The following is a 20,661-nucleotide window of genomic DNA, read 5'->3' as shown; positions in this document are numbered from 1 at the left end:
AGAAGTAAACTTTTGTAAGGGGATAGCTTACTGCAGATTGAAGTAAACAACTTTGGCAAGAGAAGTTTAGTACCGCTATTGACAATGCCTTGAGAAAGGTATTTTCAGATGGGAACAAAGGGAAATAAAAGTGTTCTCTCCGAGAACTTAGCACATACAAAACAATGATCTCCATGGTCTCCGCAAACAGAAACAGTGGAGAGCAACATGAGTATTTATCCATTTTCTAATGTGTCGGCATTACTTATTAGTACCCTTATGGAAAAGGTACAAGTAAACATAAGGAAATTCCATGAAATAACCATAAACTTCAGGTTGCGGCATAGAGAAAGATGAGGAACTTAGGGACTCGCCTAAACCTTGGAGGCGTAGAAGAAGGCCACCGCTGCCACAGTTGTGGCACGGTGAACTCACCGCCAAAGGGCAGAGGTGAAGGAGGAAGCAGTCAAAATGCAAGTACATGAGCATGGGAGCTCTCAATGGAGATAACTGTGTCCTATGCATCTAGTCTTCTGAATCTTGGAAGTAAATATATCAAATATCAGTACAGAAAAAAATGCCACAGCATTGCAAATTAAATCAATACTACCTGTAGAGATAAGTACAAAGCAACAAACAAAAAAATATAATAATTCTGATTGTGCTTCTAAGTATAGAAGAGCTTGTAGGCTATCTTACTATTATTATAAAAAAGGGACGGAGCAAACAGCAAAGCTCACATATTTACTCACAAGGTCATAAAGTCTGCCACACTGTAAAAAACGCATTCGTGTAGATAATCTCGTGTATAACTATTTACAGTGAGTATTTGAGCACATTGAAGCCAACTACAACAACAAGCATTAATCCAGGTATATACTATTATTTAGCTTTTCGGGAAGCCAACTACAACTAGCAAAATATCAAAAATATTCACAAGTTTGCTCGCTATATTTGGACCCACGTAAACATTCTGATCATAATGACAAATATGTCCACACTGGGCAAACCATTTCGTCTTTTAGTATAAATTAACAGAGAACACTAAGTATGTACTCGAAAAAGTATGTTTTACTACCTACAAAACATTTTCTTCAACTGTTATCTTGAAATCATATTTGATTCAGTGTCGAAATTGACGATAACTCACCAGACAGAAAACTGCCCATTTAAAGCAACTAGTTGAATGCCCGCGCGTTGCCACGGTTTCTATAAATGTATGTTTTTCCATTCTTACCAAAGAATAAACTTAGAAGAATTTAACAAGATCGTGGAATAGGTATTGTACGCATACATGTTATTGTCTAAAATTTTACACTGGTGGACGCGTTGGATTTGGAGGTATAATTCTTGATCCCAAAATTTTCTAAATCACCTGCAAATACTTAAAAATTGACACATGGACCTAGACCTTACATATGAGTTACACACTCTCTTCCCCTATCTTCGCACTTGGCCTCGCTTTTTCTCCCACTCACCCATGGGCCACGGTCGTGACTACCGTCTGCTCCCTCATCTGCCATCTCTCCACCACTCTGAGGCCCTCACCCCACCAGGTGCCGGCGTCATGTCCCTCCTCTAGTCCGCCACTCGTTGATAAGGTGGAGACAAGGTCCACCCCTTCGCATCCGTTTGCACACGTTCAATGGCTTGTGCCGGTCACTTGTATTTAGTTAGACTTCTACAACATTATATGCAATTCTACTTTTACAATTTGTACATGGAAAGAGAGAAATTCAACTTTATTGACTGCAAAGAATGTACATAATGGATCTGAGAGAGCAGGTGCAAACTCACATAGTAGATTACTCACAACAACAAAAAGATATATGGTCACATTCTTTTGACTTTATCAACTACCATCCCATCATGTTGCTAGTCTATTGTTTGTTTGTTGTCTGTGATTGAAATTGGTGAAAATCACTGGAAATATTCCGTACCTACCAATATCAAGAGAAATCTCGAATTGGAGAGGTTTCCACTCCAAAAATCCTCTAACTTTTCTCCTCACATACTCCTCTTTAGGGTTGTTGCACAAGTGCACAATATCAGGTGCTTTTTCTCCTTAAGTGGTGAACCCACATAACAAACAAGCACATGCTCGCCTTTTATAATAAAATTTAAATTTAACAAAACAAACTACCATTCTGCGATGGAAAAATAGAAAGAAATTCAGTAACACTTCACTACTGCAAGGTTAGCTCAAATGAGAAGATTAGCAAAGGCTCCAGTCCCAAAATTTGAAATCAGCTATCCTAGTCTATTTAATAAGTTGGATATACGTAGTAATTAATTTATTGAAAATCACCGTAAGAAATCTAGGGCACACATCTGAAAAATAGGAATGCAGTGCAGATAAATGTGACATACCGCAATTGAAACTCGGGAATCCAAAATTCAAGCCAACAAACCCATGATATTTCTAAAACATTTGTTATTGTCCCTGCCTGTTGTTTAGCAAACTGCATTTACTGCTTCAAGTGGTCAGCTCGCTCAAAGCAGCTACAAAATGTATCCCAAGTAGCTATGTATGAGATATCAGAAAAAAATTATGTTAGCTTGCCCTGTAACATTGTCCGCCGAATTTCCTACACAAAGTGAGGGCATACTTATAAAAAATATAACATAGGTAGAGTTTGTGGTAGTGCCTCGGTTAAAAGGTATGCAACCGTGCTCTTCTTCTATCACCAATTGGATATAAGTGATTACAATTTATAGAAATAGGTTGCTACCACTCTGTCTTAAAAATGTGAGAGAACAACATGGGTATGTAATTAATTCGTCAAAGACAGTAACCAAACTTTCCTCTAGATACACAAGTACGTTGGCTGAACAATAACCCTTTATGTGCGTTACTTTTCTCAGTAGGATGGTCACTGTTGGAATATGTACACATGCTTGCTACAAGAAAAGCCAAAATAAGAAGGCCTGAAAAATTCCAGGCTTCCTGAAGCCAAGAAAGCAATCCTCATATCCCACATGCAGTCATAAAAGAAAATAGTCCAGATTGTATTAATGTTGTTTAAACTGGTTAATGTTATTCTACGTTCTTGTACACAGCTACACACAACCCCAATGTCCACAGAAACCCACCAGCAATAGTATACACAGATTCTTATTAGGCATGTAAGCAGTTCATGTGAACATATAGTAGCAAAAGATATTAATAGCCTGAAGCCATTACATATAAAGATAGAATATACCTGATAAGTGTATAGTACAATCTATCTAATGCAACATTAAGCCGCTCTACTGTGTAGTTGATCGGGGCCCTATAGTGAGTACCAAGTAAAAACATCCCCACAGAAAGTGGGGGTACAACTCTATAACCTGAAAAGGTTGGCAATCTTCGAGAAAGAAGGGTATACTTATTTGGAAACAAAAGTAATAAATTAGTCAGGCCATTAAGTTGCATATAGTAATAAAGTACATAGCGACTTAGATATTTTCTGGCCGTTTACATTGACAAAACCATTGTGCAACCTGTAATTTATATTGTTGTCACACCATGCCACACAGCTTTGAGCAATCTCATTTTTATGGTGCGGAAATACCATGTCCTCCCATCCACCATGTATGCCAAAAGAATTGCCCAAATATTGCGCACTCATGGCATTGCATTTGATGTGTCATCCTGGTCTACCCGGGCCCCCAAGGGCTATCGCACCATGGCTCCCCATATTTTGCAGCCTACAGTGTACACAAAGAATCAACTAACTTGGTGCTGAACCAAATGTATAAATCATCTCTTTCAGTGAGCAAACACAAAAAATCTACCTAATGGAAATAAGGACATGTGTTTTTCCTTCCATAGAGTAAAATCAGTTGGGTTTTTCCTTCTCTCGTCAACCCTTTCGCCAGCTCTATTATATCATTTAGTTTTCGACCAGATAACTTCACATATTCAGGAAAGTTGCCAACAGAGAAATAAACATCCCCACTTACTACATAGCGCAACCATTATAGATGATCTGTTCAAGGAAAACAACATAAGAAAGTCAAACCAAAACAAAAGAACTACATTTCAAAATTTCATCAGAACACAAAACACAGATACTGCCTGAATAATCAAAGGTGCCAGTGTCTACACAACATCATATCTCGACTATTCAGCCTGTCCCTGATGAGGAGCCATGCAAAAGCCCAACTGTCAGGCTCTTGTTGGTCAGTAAGAATAAGCAGTGAAATGCAAATTTCATCGACTTGTTGAAGTTCATTAAAATCCTAAGCCGAAAGGAGCCAGGCAAATAAAGAGGAGATAATCTGAAAGACCTTAAATTGATGTCCTGGTCTAGAGAAAACAAATATATTTCCCCCTTACAAAAGTCTTTCAAGAAAAGGATAGAGGCACTATATCCCGGCTTACAAAGTCTCGCTGCTATAGGGGTCTAGCAAGGACATTATGTGAAGCCACATGAATGCGCCTGATTATTAGTGCTGAGTATGGGGAAGGGGATCCATAGCATTGTTATGGTAAAACAAGACAAAACTACCTAAGGGAACATTAGCTCTCAAAAAAAAAAAAATTATGCAACTTCCTAAAATGGAGCCCTTCATTAGAGCTTTCCAAATTAATCACACCTGTTTCAGTCTTACAAATTAGATCCCAGATAGCTGACCATTGATGTGTTTGTGCAATCGTCCTTATCCCCCAAAACAAATTGCCTACATGCTTTCTCACAAATTTTTAATCAGACTTATGCAGCTTAACGGAGCACATAAAGTATGTAGCCAGACAAGAAAGAACATCATTAATATACAAGGCCCTCCCTCTGAATTCCTCCAGTTCTCCGGTTTATGTAATACCAAACGAGAGTAAGAATGCCCTGGATCGGTCCGTTAGGTACCGGACCAGGCTCCGATCAAATCTAGAATTGGGAATCACGACACGAGCACAAACGGGCGGGTCGGACATGCAAGACAGAGAGATGGGAGGGGAGGGGAAGGCCGGGGAGGGGGCGAAACCTGAGGGGGGCTGCGAGGAAGGGGTGGCCGTGTCAACCACCCTCACTGTTATTCATCACAGGCGGCAGCTGCTGTCTCCATATTGTCGCCGCAGGCCATGCTTGCGCACCTCCTGTCAGCATCCTCCCTCTCTAGTATCATCCCGCCGGCATCCACTGGAGCTCGGGTCCTGGAGCTCGACGAAGAACGCACCGTGACAACGACGATGCGCCGGAGGGTGGCGAGGGCATGGAGAAGTCGCCACTGCAGTGACTGCCGCGCGATGCCGGCGATGGCCCAGGAACCCTAGCGCGCGGGACGAGATGCAATAAAGAGACCACACGAGATGACGTTGAGATAATGAAAAAGGCATCGACTGCTCCTCTTCCGCAGCGAGAGAAACACTGGTCATCACCGCCGCCACCGACTGCTCCTCTCCCGCACCCTCAGCAGGAAAGGGAACGAGGGGCGCCATTTCCTACGGAGCAGGCAAAACCCATATGAACAGAAGCTGTATTCGATATATCAAGAGGATAGAGGGGATCCCGTTCTGATTTTTTTTAGATAGTCCTACATTTGTTAGCGGAAACTAAAGATCACGCGTTGAATTATAATAGGAAAGAGGGGATTGTGTACCGATTTTCTCTTAGGGGTGGGATATAATTAGCGGCCAGAAAGGAAGGTGCAGGGGAGATTTCGTTTTAGAGGCCATGGGACAATCCTCGTGAGATGGTTGTTTTCTTTTCCAAACAAGGAAATATATCATTCCTAATTAATTAGCTGATGATACTATGATTGATATCGTGAAATAAGATCGAACGAAGCGGAGGCCATGAGATTGATTGGACGGACATGATGCTCCCAATGATGACCACCAAAGTGCATTGAGTGTCAAACAACCAACTCCCATTTAATAGTAAAGATAACTGCTTGACTAAGCAGCTGAACCGTAATACCTACCGAGAGTACAGGCTACATCAAAGTACTCCCTCCGGTCCTTTATAATTGACTCGGATTTAGTACAACTTTGTACTAAATCCGAGTCAATTAAAAGAGACCGGAGGGAGTAGTATATCAAGAAGTAACTTTAGTTAGGAACAGTTGAGCTAATAAAACCAATAGATTACATACAGTATACACCGAGATAAGCAAGAGAAAACTATTAACACATTTTTTTTGGTTGTTCTTCCCCTCTAGGAAATGGACAAATTCCCAGATCCATTTGCACTACAGCAAGGGCTAGTGAAGTAAAGACAATTGCACTGAATAAACGTCTAAGCTTAGCAACTACCAAACAAATAATCATTGGCACAGTTGGTAGGAAACCACCCACTCCAGTAAGACAAGACTACTATCCACAAAAAAATGACAAGACTAGGTGCGGTAGCTCATCGCCAGAGAGCACAAGTATGGACCTACCTACACATGATAGTCTACAGCAGAGCAGAGCAAAACAGCTGAAGTAAAGTGAAGCCATACCAAGAAAAAATCTCAAACCTGTAGATTTTGAACTGAAGCCATCCAATGGTGCAACTGGCCCACCGCACTACGACATCCAGCCACGGCAACGCCGGCGGCTTAGGATTATGCTCCGAGTTTGTGACAGATGGAGCACACCTTCATCTCCTTGGAGCTCTCTGAGTTCGTGCTGCTCGTGACAGATTATGCTCTTGGAGTGAAGTCCTTTAAATTCAAAGTATGGGCAGCCCTGCATTCAAGGATTACGAGTCGATAAGGTACAGACTCACGAACTAGTCGCGGTACTAGTTCGAGTAGTCGCAACTAGTTGAGGTTTTTGGTTGGAACACAAGTACCGACTCATAGAAGTACAGCCGGATCAAAGTCGTCAGTTGCGCCTACTACTAGTTCATTCGCTACTGGAAAGATTGGCAGCAAGGCTTACCCGTTGGCAACACAGTCCGATGAGGATGCCATGTTGTACTACCTGGCCATCATGGGCATACTCGGGGACTTGCTGCATACAAAAATAGCACAACTATTAGATTTGACTTTGAAAATGGTTGCTCAAAAGGGCTGCAAGCAAAACAAACATGTTGCGTGTTGAAGTGGGCAGCACTAACCTATCCAGAGCATCATGCTCACTCAGCGTAAGCAAGACTCCTGTTTTGGAAAATAGGAGGTTCGGATGGCAAGCAAACTACAATTGTCCTCCCCTGACTTTCTTCTCTCAAAACATATTCAGTGCCTACAAGATAGGAATCAGGTAGTCAAACACAAGGCAAAGCCTGTTAAAAAAAAAAACCAAGGCGAAGGACATAAGAGAACTACAGAGTATATGACAACATATATAATACAGGGGAAAAGCTCTAGCCACGCCATTCTCGAAAAAAAGTAAGGTACTCATATTCTATACTTTGCCTAACAAATTTCAACTTATCTTCGGGGGAACTTTGACTTCCTTAAATATGAAATCAAGATTGCAATCCAAGTAATGCTGAAAAAAACAGCCCTATTGTTACAACATATAAAAGAATAGATAGCATCTTGAATTCTAGTAAAGCAGATAGTAAAAGCAAGAGAGAAAATTGAGGTCAATATCTATTTTTCTCATTTGTGCGTGCGCAAGGACCCACATGAACAGCCTGAATGCACTCCAGAGTAAAAACTTCAATATTTCAAGTTTTAACATTTGGCACACAGTCTGCATTGATACTGCCTTATCCAATTTTAAATACATGAATCTCAAATAGTGAAGAACTGTGTCTTAATTACATGAATCTCAAGTAGCAAAAGTGGTCAATATTCCAAATTACAATTTGGGAATATGAATAAAAATAAGGAATAAACAGTTCATGATAACCACCTCTCTGGAGCTAACCGAAGAAGGAATACAGTCAAAAACCAATGGTGACAAACTAAGCTTTACCAGAAGGTCAGCGAACAGGAGACAATTGAATCACGATGTTAGAAGATTCAAGTGGCTGCACTTGCGCTGGTACTTACACCGCCAAGTCTTGCTACCTTGCGCAATTCCATGGCTCCACTGCCTCCAGCTCCTGGAAGCTTAATTGGAAGACTTGGGCGCCGCCGCGGGTCAAGTTTTTCACTTGGCTTGCCTGCATGGATCGCTGCTGGACTGCCCAACGCCTCGCCAGGCGAGGCCTCCAGCACCATCCCCGCTGCCTCCTCTGCGACCAGATGCCTGAGACCATGCACCATCTCATCCTCGCCTGTCCCTTCTCGCGACAGGTTTGGCACGAGGTGCTGGCTCGCCTCCGCATGACCTGTCAGCCGCCAGACAGCAACGACGCCTCCCTCGACGAGTGGTGGCACAAGGCCAGGCAGATGACCGCTAAGCCTATGCGCAAAGGGCTGGACTCCTTCACCCTGTTGACGCCTTGGATGCTCTGGAAGCACCGCAACTCTTGCGTGTTTGACAGAACCCAGCCCTCGGTGCGCGACTTGGTCCAGGAGATCTTCGATGAGGCTCATCTTTGGGCTACGGCCGGCGCGAAGGGCATTAGGGTAGTGCTTCCGACGACCTGGGATGTGCACTGAGTCACTTCTTGTACCTGTACCCCGCCTCCTAGGAGGCTTGTATAACTTTCTATCTTTTCAATGAAATGAAACGCAAAAGTCTTTTGCGTTTTCTCGAAAAAAGATTCAAGTGTTAATCACCACAGGAAGTTAAACAACAATTAAGTTACAACACTACCACAGCAAGCTCAAAATAAGGTCGTCTGTCAACACCATGGAAGGCAAACACAAGACTAGTCGGTAATGACGGTAGAAGATTCAAGTTTTGATCGCGACAGAGAGTAGGAAGTTTCAACAAAACTTTGTTAGAATCTACATCCAAATTATGGGGAATGTTGCAACTTGCAACTTCAAAATCCAAGCAAAAAGGGACTATCTTTAATGCAAAAAATAGGCCTTTTAGATCACTACATACATAAACGTCATGGATGCCAACTAACCAAGACATGGCAAGAACACCAAAAAGTCTGATATCCATATAGTAGCAGTACTTGACATCACACATTGACACGAATAACTAGACAGTAGACACGTTATGAAGGTAACACGATAAATGATGACCATCATGCATGCTTCAAATTTTTGTTGATCTTCCAGGAAGATTTCAAAGGCTCAAAGCAATCATATCAAGTAAATTTATAAATTCCAAGCAATTAACTTATAAATTTATAAGAAATGAACTTTACAAATTTGCTAGTCTATCGTATGCCCTGTAAACTTAGCTTCTTATCTTACTGCAAAAGATCCAATGCAAACAACTACTACCTCCGTTTCAATGAATAAGGCGCACGCACATTCCAAGACAAACTTTGACCAAACAAAATTGAGCAACAAAATCTTTATTATATTGTACGTAGTTGATATCGTTGGATTCATAACCAAAAGCACTTTCTAATAATGCTAATTTTAAACCAACAATCTTTGTATATTTAGAGTAATTTTTAGTCAAAGAAAAAACATGCAAAACGAGGGTGCCTTATTCTTTGAAACGGAAGGAGTATTTGCAAGGCAGACAGGGAAACTATCGCGGGGCATATCGCGCGCTAATTATAGCTATTGCGGTCATTGTGGAGGGGGGAAACAGTATAACTCTCACGTACCTAGCTGCTCCTTAATCCCCACGCCACAAAAATTATGCGCTCCTCACTGGAGCGGAGAGAGTACATGAAAACATTCCACCAAACAAAAGATGGAACCAAATCCATTTTATGTCACAAAACTATCAATTGTCAGCAACGATTGTATACACAAGCAAAGACAAATTCTAATGCATACAGGACACAAGGATTTTGGCAACTCAGGTAGACACATGGGAGCAGATGCAGTAACACAAGGAATGTTTCCACCGCTAACACATTGAACATGATAAAAAGAAACCAAAATTAGAAGAGAGGTCTCACCGGCAGCACGAGGTTGGGGAGTTCGTCGGCAGCAACATGCCCAAGTGGTTGCCTGCAGCAACAGCTTGAGGAGTTGGTTGGGGAAGCCAACGGCAGCCACATAAATGCATTCATATTTCCTGAGAAGTCCCAGCGGAAGACTATGAAAACATTACACAAGGAACACTGAACATTCATCAAATACATTGATAGGGATACTTACTGTTACATATAAAGATACTTTGGAATGCCATAGTTGATAGCATGATCAAGAGTTGGGATATCCAATCCACCACTGGCCAAGTCAGTAGCGTACAAGACGACCTAAAACGATACAACACTGAAAGCCTCAGAAACTGAACTTTGTGATAGTGCCAGGAAACAGTAGGTTTCTTCGACCAAGCTCTTGCAATACAACATGTCCTACATAAACAATACAATTGACTTCAACAAAATTTGAAGAAAGCTTTCATCTCTAAAAAAATCATAAAATACATGTAATATTAACATGCAGAATTCTGTCGGAATCATCTAATCGCAAGACTAATTGAAAGGAAATTTGGAATACAGAGATTGCAGTTGAAGTTGCGGAACAAATATTGTAAAAGATTAGACATTCTCGTGCATAGTAAGAAATTTTATCACACAAATTTGCACTTTTGAATGATTTAAAAGGTTTGCATAGCTTAATCCTGATACATAGAGGAAAAAAGGAAAGATAAAATTGAGGAAAACCAAATGGGGGATCTCTACAACCTAAAACCAATGCAACAAATGACTAATTAGTACTGTGTAGGCAAGCAAGGGACCAAATCTGCCATAAAGCTGAAGCAAATCATTTTATTTTGACAGGAGATACAAAATATGGAGCACCTTTCCATCAGGAAAGGTATATGAACGAACTTGTATCTACATCCCGCGGCAAAATATCAAATCATTTAATTCAGACTCAAACTATGAAAGCATTGGTTGCCACGTACTCTTCAATTCATTCCCTCTTTCATAACCCAGCAACACAGTTCAACAAAAGATGCATCACAAAATTTCCGACTGGATTCTTAACCTGTGTGCTCGCATTTGCAAGAACATAATGCACACGGAGAGATGAGCATGTGCAGCAAGCATATCATACCAAAGCACATCAGCGGTGGAGATTACGTCGACCCCGCCGCACTTGATGGTGATGCCGATCCTGCTCGAGGAAGTCATGGTCATCCAAGGATTAGCATCAGAACAGCATTGTCACGACATCGCTGCAGAACTCAGGGGAGAGGTGGTATGAGCAGCCACAGAAGCCCTTCCTGACAGAGGTGCCAAACCAATATCATTTTAGCAAGTACAGAGATAGAGGGATTTTAATGGAGCGGAATTGGGCAAGGCAGAAGATAGTACCTTTAGATGCCAATGTCGACGAGTTCCTGAACAGCGGCAGCCGCAGTGGGCCGGACCTTTTGCACGACGCCCCCCAAAACATGTTCGGACCCTACAAGAAAGGAACCAGGAAGTCAAACTCAAAGGCCAAGGGCATAGGAGGAAATATTTACATGTTGGAATCATTATTAAACATTAAGTGTTATGATTTGCTTCATGATATGATGACCAGATCAGATTGCTAAATGGACAACAAGCGGGAACAAACAAAATTACTTATAATGATGTATTACAAATACGACCTATATGTGATCAGGCTCAAATTACGGAAGAATTCTTTGATCAAATCATGATCAAACTTCTATTACATAATCTAGGGGGGATAAGTGTGATCAAACACTACCGAAGCATTATCATATCTAAAGATTTAGGAGGCTACATTTCAGATTTTCATACAGAAGTTTGGTTCTGGACATGAAGAAAATATAATGTGTGACAACATATACGCATATCTAGCAGCTAAGTAGATCATTACAAGCTAGAGTATTTAGACAGCAAAACAAAGGGGCTGTTTGGGTAGCGCCCACACAAGCCCTACCAAAACGGGGCGTGCCAAAAATGTGGCCAACGATTTTGCCGCCCCGGATTTGCCCAACTGAACGTACTGACTAAAAAGTTGGCATTGATCTGAAATTATGGCTTAATGTATCCAAACAGACGCCCTCGCCCTCAGTGAACGCCAAAAAAATTGGAGGGGCGATACCTGGCCATAATCTAAACAGACTCGAATGTCCGATTCTGCAACAACAATAGTGCAAGTTTCGAATCTGAACAACGATAGGGCAATGCTAAAGCATATCTAGGACATCTCCTGACACTACTACAACCGGCAGCACTTGGGATCGAATCGTAAAACAGTAGTTTTCCCTTCAACAGGCCAGCGTCCTGCAAGAACTTGTCGTTCTTGGGCTGGGAGAGGGAGACAGGGAGTGAAGACGAGAGTAGTGGTGTCCTCACCAGCGGGGGCGGCCTTGTTACCGGCGGACGAGCACTCCGAAGTAGACGCCCTTGACGGAGCCCAGGCGCTGGTGGGGCGGAGCGGCCTCACGGAGGAGGACGCGATGGGAGGAGGGCAACGCATCTCCCGGCCACCAGCGGCCTTCCTCGACCACAGATGCACGCACGCTCGCGAGTAGAGCCGCCGTGGGTCCTGGGCACGGTTTTGGTCGACGGCCGATGGAAGACCGCGCGAGGTAGCGCCCCGTCGTCCTCGATGCCGGCCTCCAGCTAGCTAGGGTTAGCGGCGGCGCGAGTGGAAGTCTAGGGGAGCGCCGGCGCGGGCGGAGAGTGGCCGGGGATCGAGGAGTCGGCGCGGGCGTTGGGTGAGAGCCGGGCATCGAGAAGTGTTGCGTGATTTTCGTCTTTTGATTGCGTGATTTTTTCACCCAACGCGACGCTCTCTTTGCATTTATTATTTTCGTCCGAAAATTGTGCCACGACTTAACTAGCTTCGGAATCATGCGAGATTTTGATCCTCCCTCGCTCACTGAATTAGTTTGAAATTTTGCCACCTTCCCAACCAATTGTCAAGAAGAACCACCTCTAAATGAGACTGCCAAAAAAATCGGTGGAGAAACGGAAGATGAAGGTGCACATGTGGCGTCTCATCGATAATGGTCTAGTAGTGGGAACCGAGCACAGTCATAGGAAAATTAAAGACGGCGTGGTTTGTCTAGTGTGCGACAAAACTGATAGCTTGATTCACCGTTTCTGGACATGTCCTCACTTGGCACGCAAACATGGGCGTTGTTGGCGGAGCACGTTGGAGGTCTCTTTGAGCCTCCACCAAAAACCCTGGTCTGCCATGCTGATTTGAAGGGGTGGATTTTGGATTGGGTCGGAAAAGGGTCTAACAACCAGACTGCATGGGCTTTCACGCTAATTTATAATCTATATATGGCTGGCGCGAAATGATGCAAGGGAATAGCAGCATAAATAGGACCCAGGATCGATAGTTGCGAAATCAGTGGCAATTGTCGAGGAGTTGAGTAATCTAAAACCTGAAGCGTCGGCGGTGGTATCCAGAACGGTGGAGTGTTGACGGCCTCCTAACGCAAGCTGGTTTAAGATGAACGCGAACGGAGCATACCGTCAAAGCGAAGGCAACTGAGGGGGAGTTGTGGTCATCATAGTACACCATGGTGGCTTCATCGCGGGACCGTGCCATTTTTTTGCCCATGTTACTGATGCGGAGAGGGTTGAGCTTCTTGCACGCAGAAGAGGCCTAGTGCTTGCGAAGGAGGTACAAGCGTCGAAGGTGATTTTGGAGACGGATTGTGCAGGGGTCATGGCTATGATGCGGAACGAGGAGAAGGACCGATCATTTCATAGTCCTCTCGTAGAGGAGATCAAGGAGTTGTTGGGAGGCTTCGGGGAAACCTCGATGCATGTCGTTTGACGGACAACAATTGTGGTTGCACATGGGTTAGAAAAAGAAGGCTGCGAGGATAAGCTCTGGGTTTGGCTCAGCGATCCACTGGCTAGCATTGTGAACTCTCTTGTGTTGGATATTTCGTTGAATTAATACAATTGCATCGTATTCTCAAAAAAGAAACATGAAGCCATTCCTTGTAATACAAGGGCATGTATGTTGTCCTCTTCATCGCCAAAAAAAAAACTTTTGTCTCCCTCTCACGCCAAGCCATCTAAGATGATGACCGACCTACGTCAGGTTAATTAGTTTGTCGGCGTGCAAGCTTGCAACCTGTCGATATAGCTATGCTTGATGGTGAAGAGGGAGAAGTGCAAAAAAGTTCAACGAGTGGTGTGTCTCCCTCGTCGGTGTAGTACATCTCATCGACAACGCATACGAGTCGCAACTCATCTTCATCACGAGGACACCATGCATGCCGGTGTACGGCCATCATGCATGCTGCCTTGTTGTTCATCGAGTCGGGTCGGTGCGGAAAACACGCACCGGCAGAAGACCATCGGAGGGCCATCGCATGAGTCCTCTCACACTATTGGGGGCCACTTTCCCCAACAATTAATGGAAGGACGCTACATGACGCCGCGATGTCGACATCCTTCTTGTCACCTTGACAAGAAGTGCGACATCACCGTTCAAGGATGTCGTCAAAGTTGTCGTTGGTTCGACGGTTAGGGTGGCCAAGTTTCCCAAAATTCTAGACATTGGTCACGGTGTGGTGTGAGACGATGGGTTGGTTGGGCATGTTAGCTTGGTGCCAGCGGTGTGAGCGAGCGAATGAGTTTGGAGTTGGCAAAAAACAAATTAATTAAGGAGACGGAGGGACCAAGTTTACATCGGCGCGCGATTACTCGACACGCTGAATTGAATTGAAGAAGAAAAGATCCAGGTCGACCGTTTCGCGCGTGGGGTCCAAAGTCGAACCGACTCGCTCGCTCGTGCGTGGACCCCAGCGTCAGCCTCAGCCCTCAGGTCAGGTGCTCCAGCTCGCCCCGAACCGCCGCTTCATCCATGCATGTCCACCACACCAGGCCTACCACACGCGGTGCGCTCTGCACGCCGCCAAAGGCACAAGCTCCATCGTTTCGCTCATTGAGTGGCCAAATCTGAAACGCGAAATTGAGAGACCAAAGCAAAATGTCAACGGCGAGAGACACGCCACCGCCGCCAGGTGCCTCGCTCGCCGTGCAAAATGTCAACGCCGCAGCCGACCAAGGAGTTCTGCGTCGGCCCTTCCTCCAGCTACCAACTCTTAAGTCTTAACCAACCAAGCAGGCAGACATGTGATATTTCCTGGTTTCAGCAGTTTGCTGAATTGGTACTGTATGTAAAAACAGTTCCAGTGTTGAACGAGCATTGTCAAGGAATATGTATTTCCAGCGCAGCTGTGTTATGCGTTCAGCACTGAAGATTTTCTCGGTTTGGGGCGATGTGTGTTTCGATCGAGCATGGAGAACAAACAGGATGGTTTCTATTCTTGAGTAGGAATTGTTGCATTATAGTCAGGCTTTGTTAGTGTTTGATGTTCAAGCTAAGAAGATGGCTTTTTCAGATTTCATGTGTTTCCTTAGTTCTGTGCGTTTTCCTGTATCCATGCCATGGTGCTTTCCGGTACTAGTTCATAAATAATGGAAACATGTGCAGATAGATTTCAGTCACAGTAAAGTCTGTAAGTGCGAGTTTAACTTCTACCAAGGTTTCTGTAGTTAACCAAGACGACATCAATGTTTTGTTTGGAAATGTAAAATGTTGAAGCATTTTGTTTTGAGTTATCCACTTTAGTTTGTATCTAGTCTATATTTAGGTGTAGATTTACTTATTTTGGTTTATATCTAATCTACTTTAAAAGTACCTAAAACATCTTACATTGATGCACAGAGGGAGTAGTTATTCTTTTATGTATCGTATGCACCTTAACAGCTTTGTTTCTTCTACACTAGGTATGCAAATATGTAAAAATAAACATCACCTACTGACAGTCATGTAAATTAGTTTTACATGTTATCAACTATGTAATACCAGGCAGAGAGACATGCAAATTTTCAGCCGTGCAAGAGTTATTTTCCTACTTACATGACTGAAATTTTCATATGTAATTTAGACCAAAAATACAAGAATATTTTCCCTAATTGTAGGAGATATTTTCCTACTTACATTAGTTATTTTTTGAATATAAGTAGGATTTTTCCTACTTGCATGTATGACAAATATTGTGGATGGATTTTTACAGACTATTAAGGCAAAATGACATGTAATTTAAAGAGGTAATACATGTAAGAATTTCTTGTCACATGAATTTATACATAATTGATTTTTGTGCAATTTTTACAACCAACACGGAAGGATTTGACAACACACACCTACCATGTAAGATTAGATAAGATGACATGTAAAAATTTAGCTTGAATACATGTAAGAAAATTTTCTAATTTGACCCGGTGAATGGGTTCTTACGTAATCATTTCATATGTAACTTTAGGCGCAACGGAGGATAACTCTTCAACAACAGTTTTAGCGAGACGCACACGGTGACCCCTCCCTGATCTAGCCGCCGCCCCTCCACTCTCCACCCTCCCAGCGTCGCCACCGTCCCTCCACCCTTCACCACCATCCCCTCCCATCCCCTCTCCTCCCTTCCCACACCTTCGCCCCGGGACGTCTCGTGTGAGGTGGCTCCGGACGACGACCTGAACCCAAGAAGATGCGGCCCATCGATCTTCCTCCTCCTGGCCGTTGCCGCTGTCGGGATTGGCGGTGGCGGCCGCGTCCGGCTGCCAAAGGTGCAGGGGGCGGTGGTGGCGCGTCCATGGACTGCCCTTCGCGCGGAGGCGGGGTCTTCCAGGGGCGGCGAAGGTGGACGGCGGGTCTGGTGGCGGTGGCCTTCGGCTACTTCACCTAGATCATGGCGGGAGATGCGGTAGTGTGGCGGAACTCGGCGGGGAAAGGGCGGCAGCGGGATGATACGTCTCAAACGTATCTATAATTTCTTATGTTCCATGCTAGTTTTATGACAATACTCACATGTTTTACATACACTTTATATCATTTTGATGCATTTTCCGGTACTAACCTATTAACAAGATGCCGAAGCGCCCGTTCCTGTTTTCTGCTATTTTTGGTTTCAGAAATCCTACACAGGAAATATTCTCGGAATTGGACGAAACAAAAGCCCACGGTCTTATTTTCCACGGAGTCTTCCGAACACCGAAGAAGAGACGAAGAGGGGCACGAGGCGGCCACACCATAGGGGGGCGCGGCCCCACCCCTAGTCGCGCCGCCATATGGGGTGGGCCCCTCGGGCGTTCCCCGACTCTGCCCCTTCGCCTATATAATCCTTCCGTCGCGAAAACCCTTGTACCGAGAGCCACGATACGAGAAAAGTTACTGAGACGCCGCCGCCGTCAACCCCATCTTGGGGGTTCTGAAGATCGCCTCCGTCACCCCTGCCGGAGAGGGGAATCATCACCGGAGGGCTCTACATCACCATGCCCGCCTCCGGACTGATGCGTGAGTAGTTCATCCTTGGACTATGGGTCCATAGCAGTAGCTAGATGGTTGTCTTCTCCTCTTGTGCTATCATGTTTAGATCTTGTGAGCTGCCTATCATGATCAAGATCATCTATTTGTAATGCTACATGTTGTGTTTGTTGGGATCCGATGAATATGGAATACTATGTCAAGTTGATTATTGATCTATCATATATGTGTTGTTTATGATCTTGCATGCTCTCCGTTTCTAGTAGAGGCTCTGGCCAAGTTGATACTTGTAACTCCAAGAGGGAGTATTTATGCTAGATAGTGGGTTCATGTCTCCATTGAATCTGGGGGAGTGACAGCAACCCCTAAGATTGTGGATGTGCTGTTGCCACTAGGGATAAAACATCAATGCTTTACCTAAGGATATTTGTATTGTTTATATTACGCACAGTACTTAATGCAATTTTCTGTTGTTTGCAACTTAATACTGGAAGGGGTGCGGATGCTAACCCGAAGGTGGATTTTTAGGCATAGATCCATGCTGGATAGCGGTCTATGTTCTTTGTCGTAATGCCCTAAGTAAATCTCATAGTAGTCCTCATGATATGTATGTGCATTGTTATGCCCTCTCTATTTGTCAATTGTCCAACTGTAATTTGTTCACCCGACATGTTATTTATCTTATTGGAGAGACACCACTAGTGAACTGTGGACCCCGGTCCATTCTTTTACATCTGAAATACAACCTACTGCAATCATTGTTCTATGTTGTTCTTTGCAAGCAAACATCATTCTCCACACCATACGTTTAATCCTTTGTTTACAGCAAGCCGGTGAGATTGATAACCTCACTGTTAAGTTGGGGCAAAGTATTTTGATTGTGTTGTGCAGGTTCCACGTTGGCGCCGGAATACCTGGTGTTGCACCGCACTACACTCCTTCACCAACAACCTTCACGTGGCCTTCATCTCCTACTGGTTCGATAACCTTGGTTTCTTACTGAGGGAAACTCGCTGATGTACACATCACACCTTCCTCTTGGGGTTCCCAACGGACGTGTGCTTCACGTGTCATCAAGCTATTTTTCCGGCGCCGTTGCCGGGGAGATCATTTATATCAGTTCAGCAGTTCTTGCCGCTAGAAGTCCTTTCTTCCTCAAGGTAATTTTGATAACCATGTGAAATATATTTGCTCTATACAGCCCACGTTTTCTAATAAGTTTCATGCTCCTAGCTTTTCTCAAATGGCATGAAAGAATCTGATCAAACACATACAACACTTCGAATTGCTGATTCAGGTAATGTGATGGTTCAACTGTGACATTCTTCATCCTATAGTTTATTCTCATTTGCTATTCCGACGATGTTATCATTTTCTATATGCTTTATAATATTTACATAGTGAAGGGACGATTGTTTGCCATTTCATTTCATTTTCTACGATAATAAAGCAGCTGGTCTCCCAGTGATATCTTCTCTCATTTTTTTTCTCTTCATACTTAAAATACTCATTGGACCCCCAAAACTCTGTTCTCTTTTTGTTTAGTTATTTATTGAACTGTCCCCTTAATAATGCCTTATTTTCGTTCTACATGGAACAGAGGAAAATGCAGTTATGGAGCTTTTAAGCTTTATGTACAGTGGAAAGTTGACAACGACTGAGCCTGCTCACCTGCTTGACATCTTGATGGCTGCCGATAAATTTGAGGTTGTTTCTTGCACGAGACTCTGCAGTCAGTTGCTCACAAGCTTGCCTATGACCACAGAATCTGCACTGCTCTACCTAGACTACCCATGCTCCATTTCAGTGGCTGCTGAAGTTCAAGCTTTGACAGATGCGGCCAAGGAATTCCTTGTCAACAAATACAAGGATTTGGATAAGTGAGTCATTCCATCCTACGTACCCACCTCTTATTTTATTTTCTTTCAAGGTAAGCATTATTATCACAAAATCATGTATGAAGTGTACTCAAGGCATTTGTTGTCTCATATCAGGTTCCAAGATGAGATGATGAGCATCCCTCTTGTTGGTATCGAGGCCATCCTCACCAGTAGCGACCTACAGGTGAAAGATGAAAGTTTCATATTTGACTTCTTGCTCGAGTGGGTTTGCTCGCAATACCCAAAATTGGAGGATAGATCTGAGATATTTTGTTCTCGTTTACTCCCTTTGGTGCGCTTCGAACATATGAGCTGGATTGAACTGGGGAAGGTCCTTACGTTCATCTACAATATTATGGACCATGAGCAAGCAGTAACCAAGCGTATCATCGAGGTACTTGCATACAAACTTGACCCATCATGGCAACAAACCAGTCATGCAGCTGATTCAACAACTTGTTGGCAATTGCCAGAGCGAGCTTACACGTACAACCCTGTGGAAGTGGTTTCGTTTGATCGACCTCGCCCACAGGTTATAGTTTACATGGATCTAAAGCGTGATGAGTGCTCTCGACTCTTCCCAGCAGGAGATAAATACTCGGTCCCGTTCCATCTTGTAGGGCTGCAGTTCTTTCTCACGGCATGCTGTGAGCTGGACCAGCAGAGTAACTACAACAGCTTTGGTCTATGGTTCGGGATTGACGAAGTGCCAGACAAGCCCATATCTTTAACAATAGATCTTGAGTTTGCTGCTAGGGTAAAATCGTCAGGACAATTCGTGAGCAAGTTCGAAGGAAGTTATGATGTTACTGATGATTCTATGCGTGGATGCTACGATCTTTTTGATGTTCCATGGTCGTCGTTCATTGCTGATGACAGCTTCTTCATCGATGGCGTGTTGCATCTTAGAGCTGATTTGACGGTTGTCAAGCAGCCTGCGGACTTGCAGACTTGATGGTATCTCACTCAGAGGACATAAAGATTTGACATCTCACACAGCTGAGTTGCCGTCGACAGTGCTGCGTGAGTCGATTCAGTGGGACCATGTTGGTTGCCTGGGAATGTTGTAGTTCTTTCTTGTAACTGTGGTCCCATTTCATTATTCTTGTGTCTTCTGTAAATTGTTTGGCGCCTGACCAGTGCAAAGAGTTGATGTAGGATTTTAGCCTGGAAGTTGAAAACCAGGGGCCGACACTCTTTGTCTCGATAGACTGAGATTTATTATCCATTTAGAAATTAAAGTGCAAACTTTAAAAGTGATATTTTTCTCGATAGACTGAGATTTTTGTCTCGATAGACTGATTTTTTTTCTCCACCAGCATTTCTTTTGATCCAGATATTTTTACACTAAAATGTGATTGCACTTTTGTGCGGTTAGACTTGAAGACGATCTCAGTTGATTGAGACTTTGCAAAACCATTTTCTTTTGTTCCTGCAAACTAGGCCTGCAACCTAAAAATACAAGAAGAATGTCATGCTCTGTTTTATCTTACCAGCGTGCTCTGAATGGTACGGAGTACATAAAATTTCACCGCTTGATTACACTTGATGCATCCGGCCGACAGCATGTATATAGCATAAGCATCTGTGAAGACATATATACTAGCTACCTTAAAAAAACGGATCCTCTACATCAGTGTGTGGT

At 43.6% G+C, this 20,661-nt stretch overlaps 1 protein-coding gene and 1 long non-coding RNA gene across 5 annotated transcripts; one reads left to right on the top strand and one right to left on the bottom strand.

Moving 5' to 3' along the window:
* Positions 1-358: 358 nt before the first annotated feature.
* LOC124683672 lies at positions 359-12,294 on the bottom strand. 4 transcript variants are annotated; one of them, XR_006996782.1, is made up of 9 exons: positions 12,189-12,294; positions 11,193-11,283; positions 10,933-11,101; positions 10,024-10,223; positions 9,822-9,961; positions 7,005-7,129; positions 6,827-6,898; positions 6,421-6,631; positions 359-518 (listed from the first exon to the last, which is right to left on the bottom strand). It is a non-coding gene; the product is annotated as an uncharacterized LOC124683672 (long non-coding RNA). The 4 variants fall into 4 exon arrangements; XR_006996781.1 differs by having other exon boundaries at positions 6,403-6,631; positions 9,822-9,940; XR_006996779.1 differs by having other exon boundaries at positions 9,822-9,940.
* A 5,948-nt stretch (positions 12,295-18,242) lies between these two features.
* LOC124683671 (BTB/POZ domain-containing protein At2g46260-like) lies at positions 18,243-20,248 on the top strand. The gene is made up of 4 exons (XM_047218142.1): positions 18,243-18,296; positions 18,370-18,433; positions 18,737-19,016; positions 19,131-20,248. Exons 2-4 carry the CDS (start codon positions 18,385-18,387, stop codon positions 19,969-19,971), a joined length of 1,170 nt encoding a protein of 389 aa, XP_047074098.1. The 5' UTR covers positions 18,243-18,296; positions 18,370-18,384; the 3' UTR covers positions 19,972-20,248.
* Positions 20,249-20,661: the final 413 nt, after the last annotated feature.

Source organism: Lolium rigidum, chromosome 1 (genome assembly GCF_022539505.1).
Source record: "Lolium rigidum isolate FL_2022 chromosome 1, APGP_CSIRO_Lrig_0.1, whole genome shotgun sequence".
In the NCBI taxonomy this organism is placed as follows: domain Eukaryota; kingdom Viridiplantae; phylum Streptophyta; class Magnoliopsida; order Poales; family Poaceae; genus Lolium; species Lolium rigidum.
This window is presented reverse-complemented; position numbering and strand designations above follow the sequence as displayed.

Coding starts and splice junctions, on each gene's coding strand:
- LOC124683671 (XM_047218142.1), top strand. CDS start 18,385: ATGAAAGAATCTGATCAAACACATACAACACTTCGAATTGCTGATTCA. Junction 18,434..18,736: donor ACTTCGAATTGCTGATTCAG/GTAATGTGATGG, acceptor TACATGGAACAG/AGGAAAATGCAGTTATGGAG. Junction 19,017..19,130: donor AAATACAAGGATTTGGATAA/GTGAGTCATTCC, acceptor GTCTCATATCAG/GTTCCAAGATGAGATGATGA.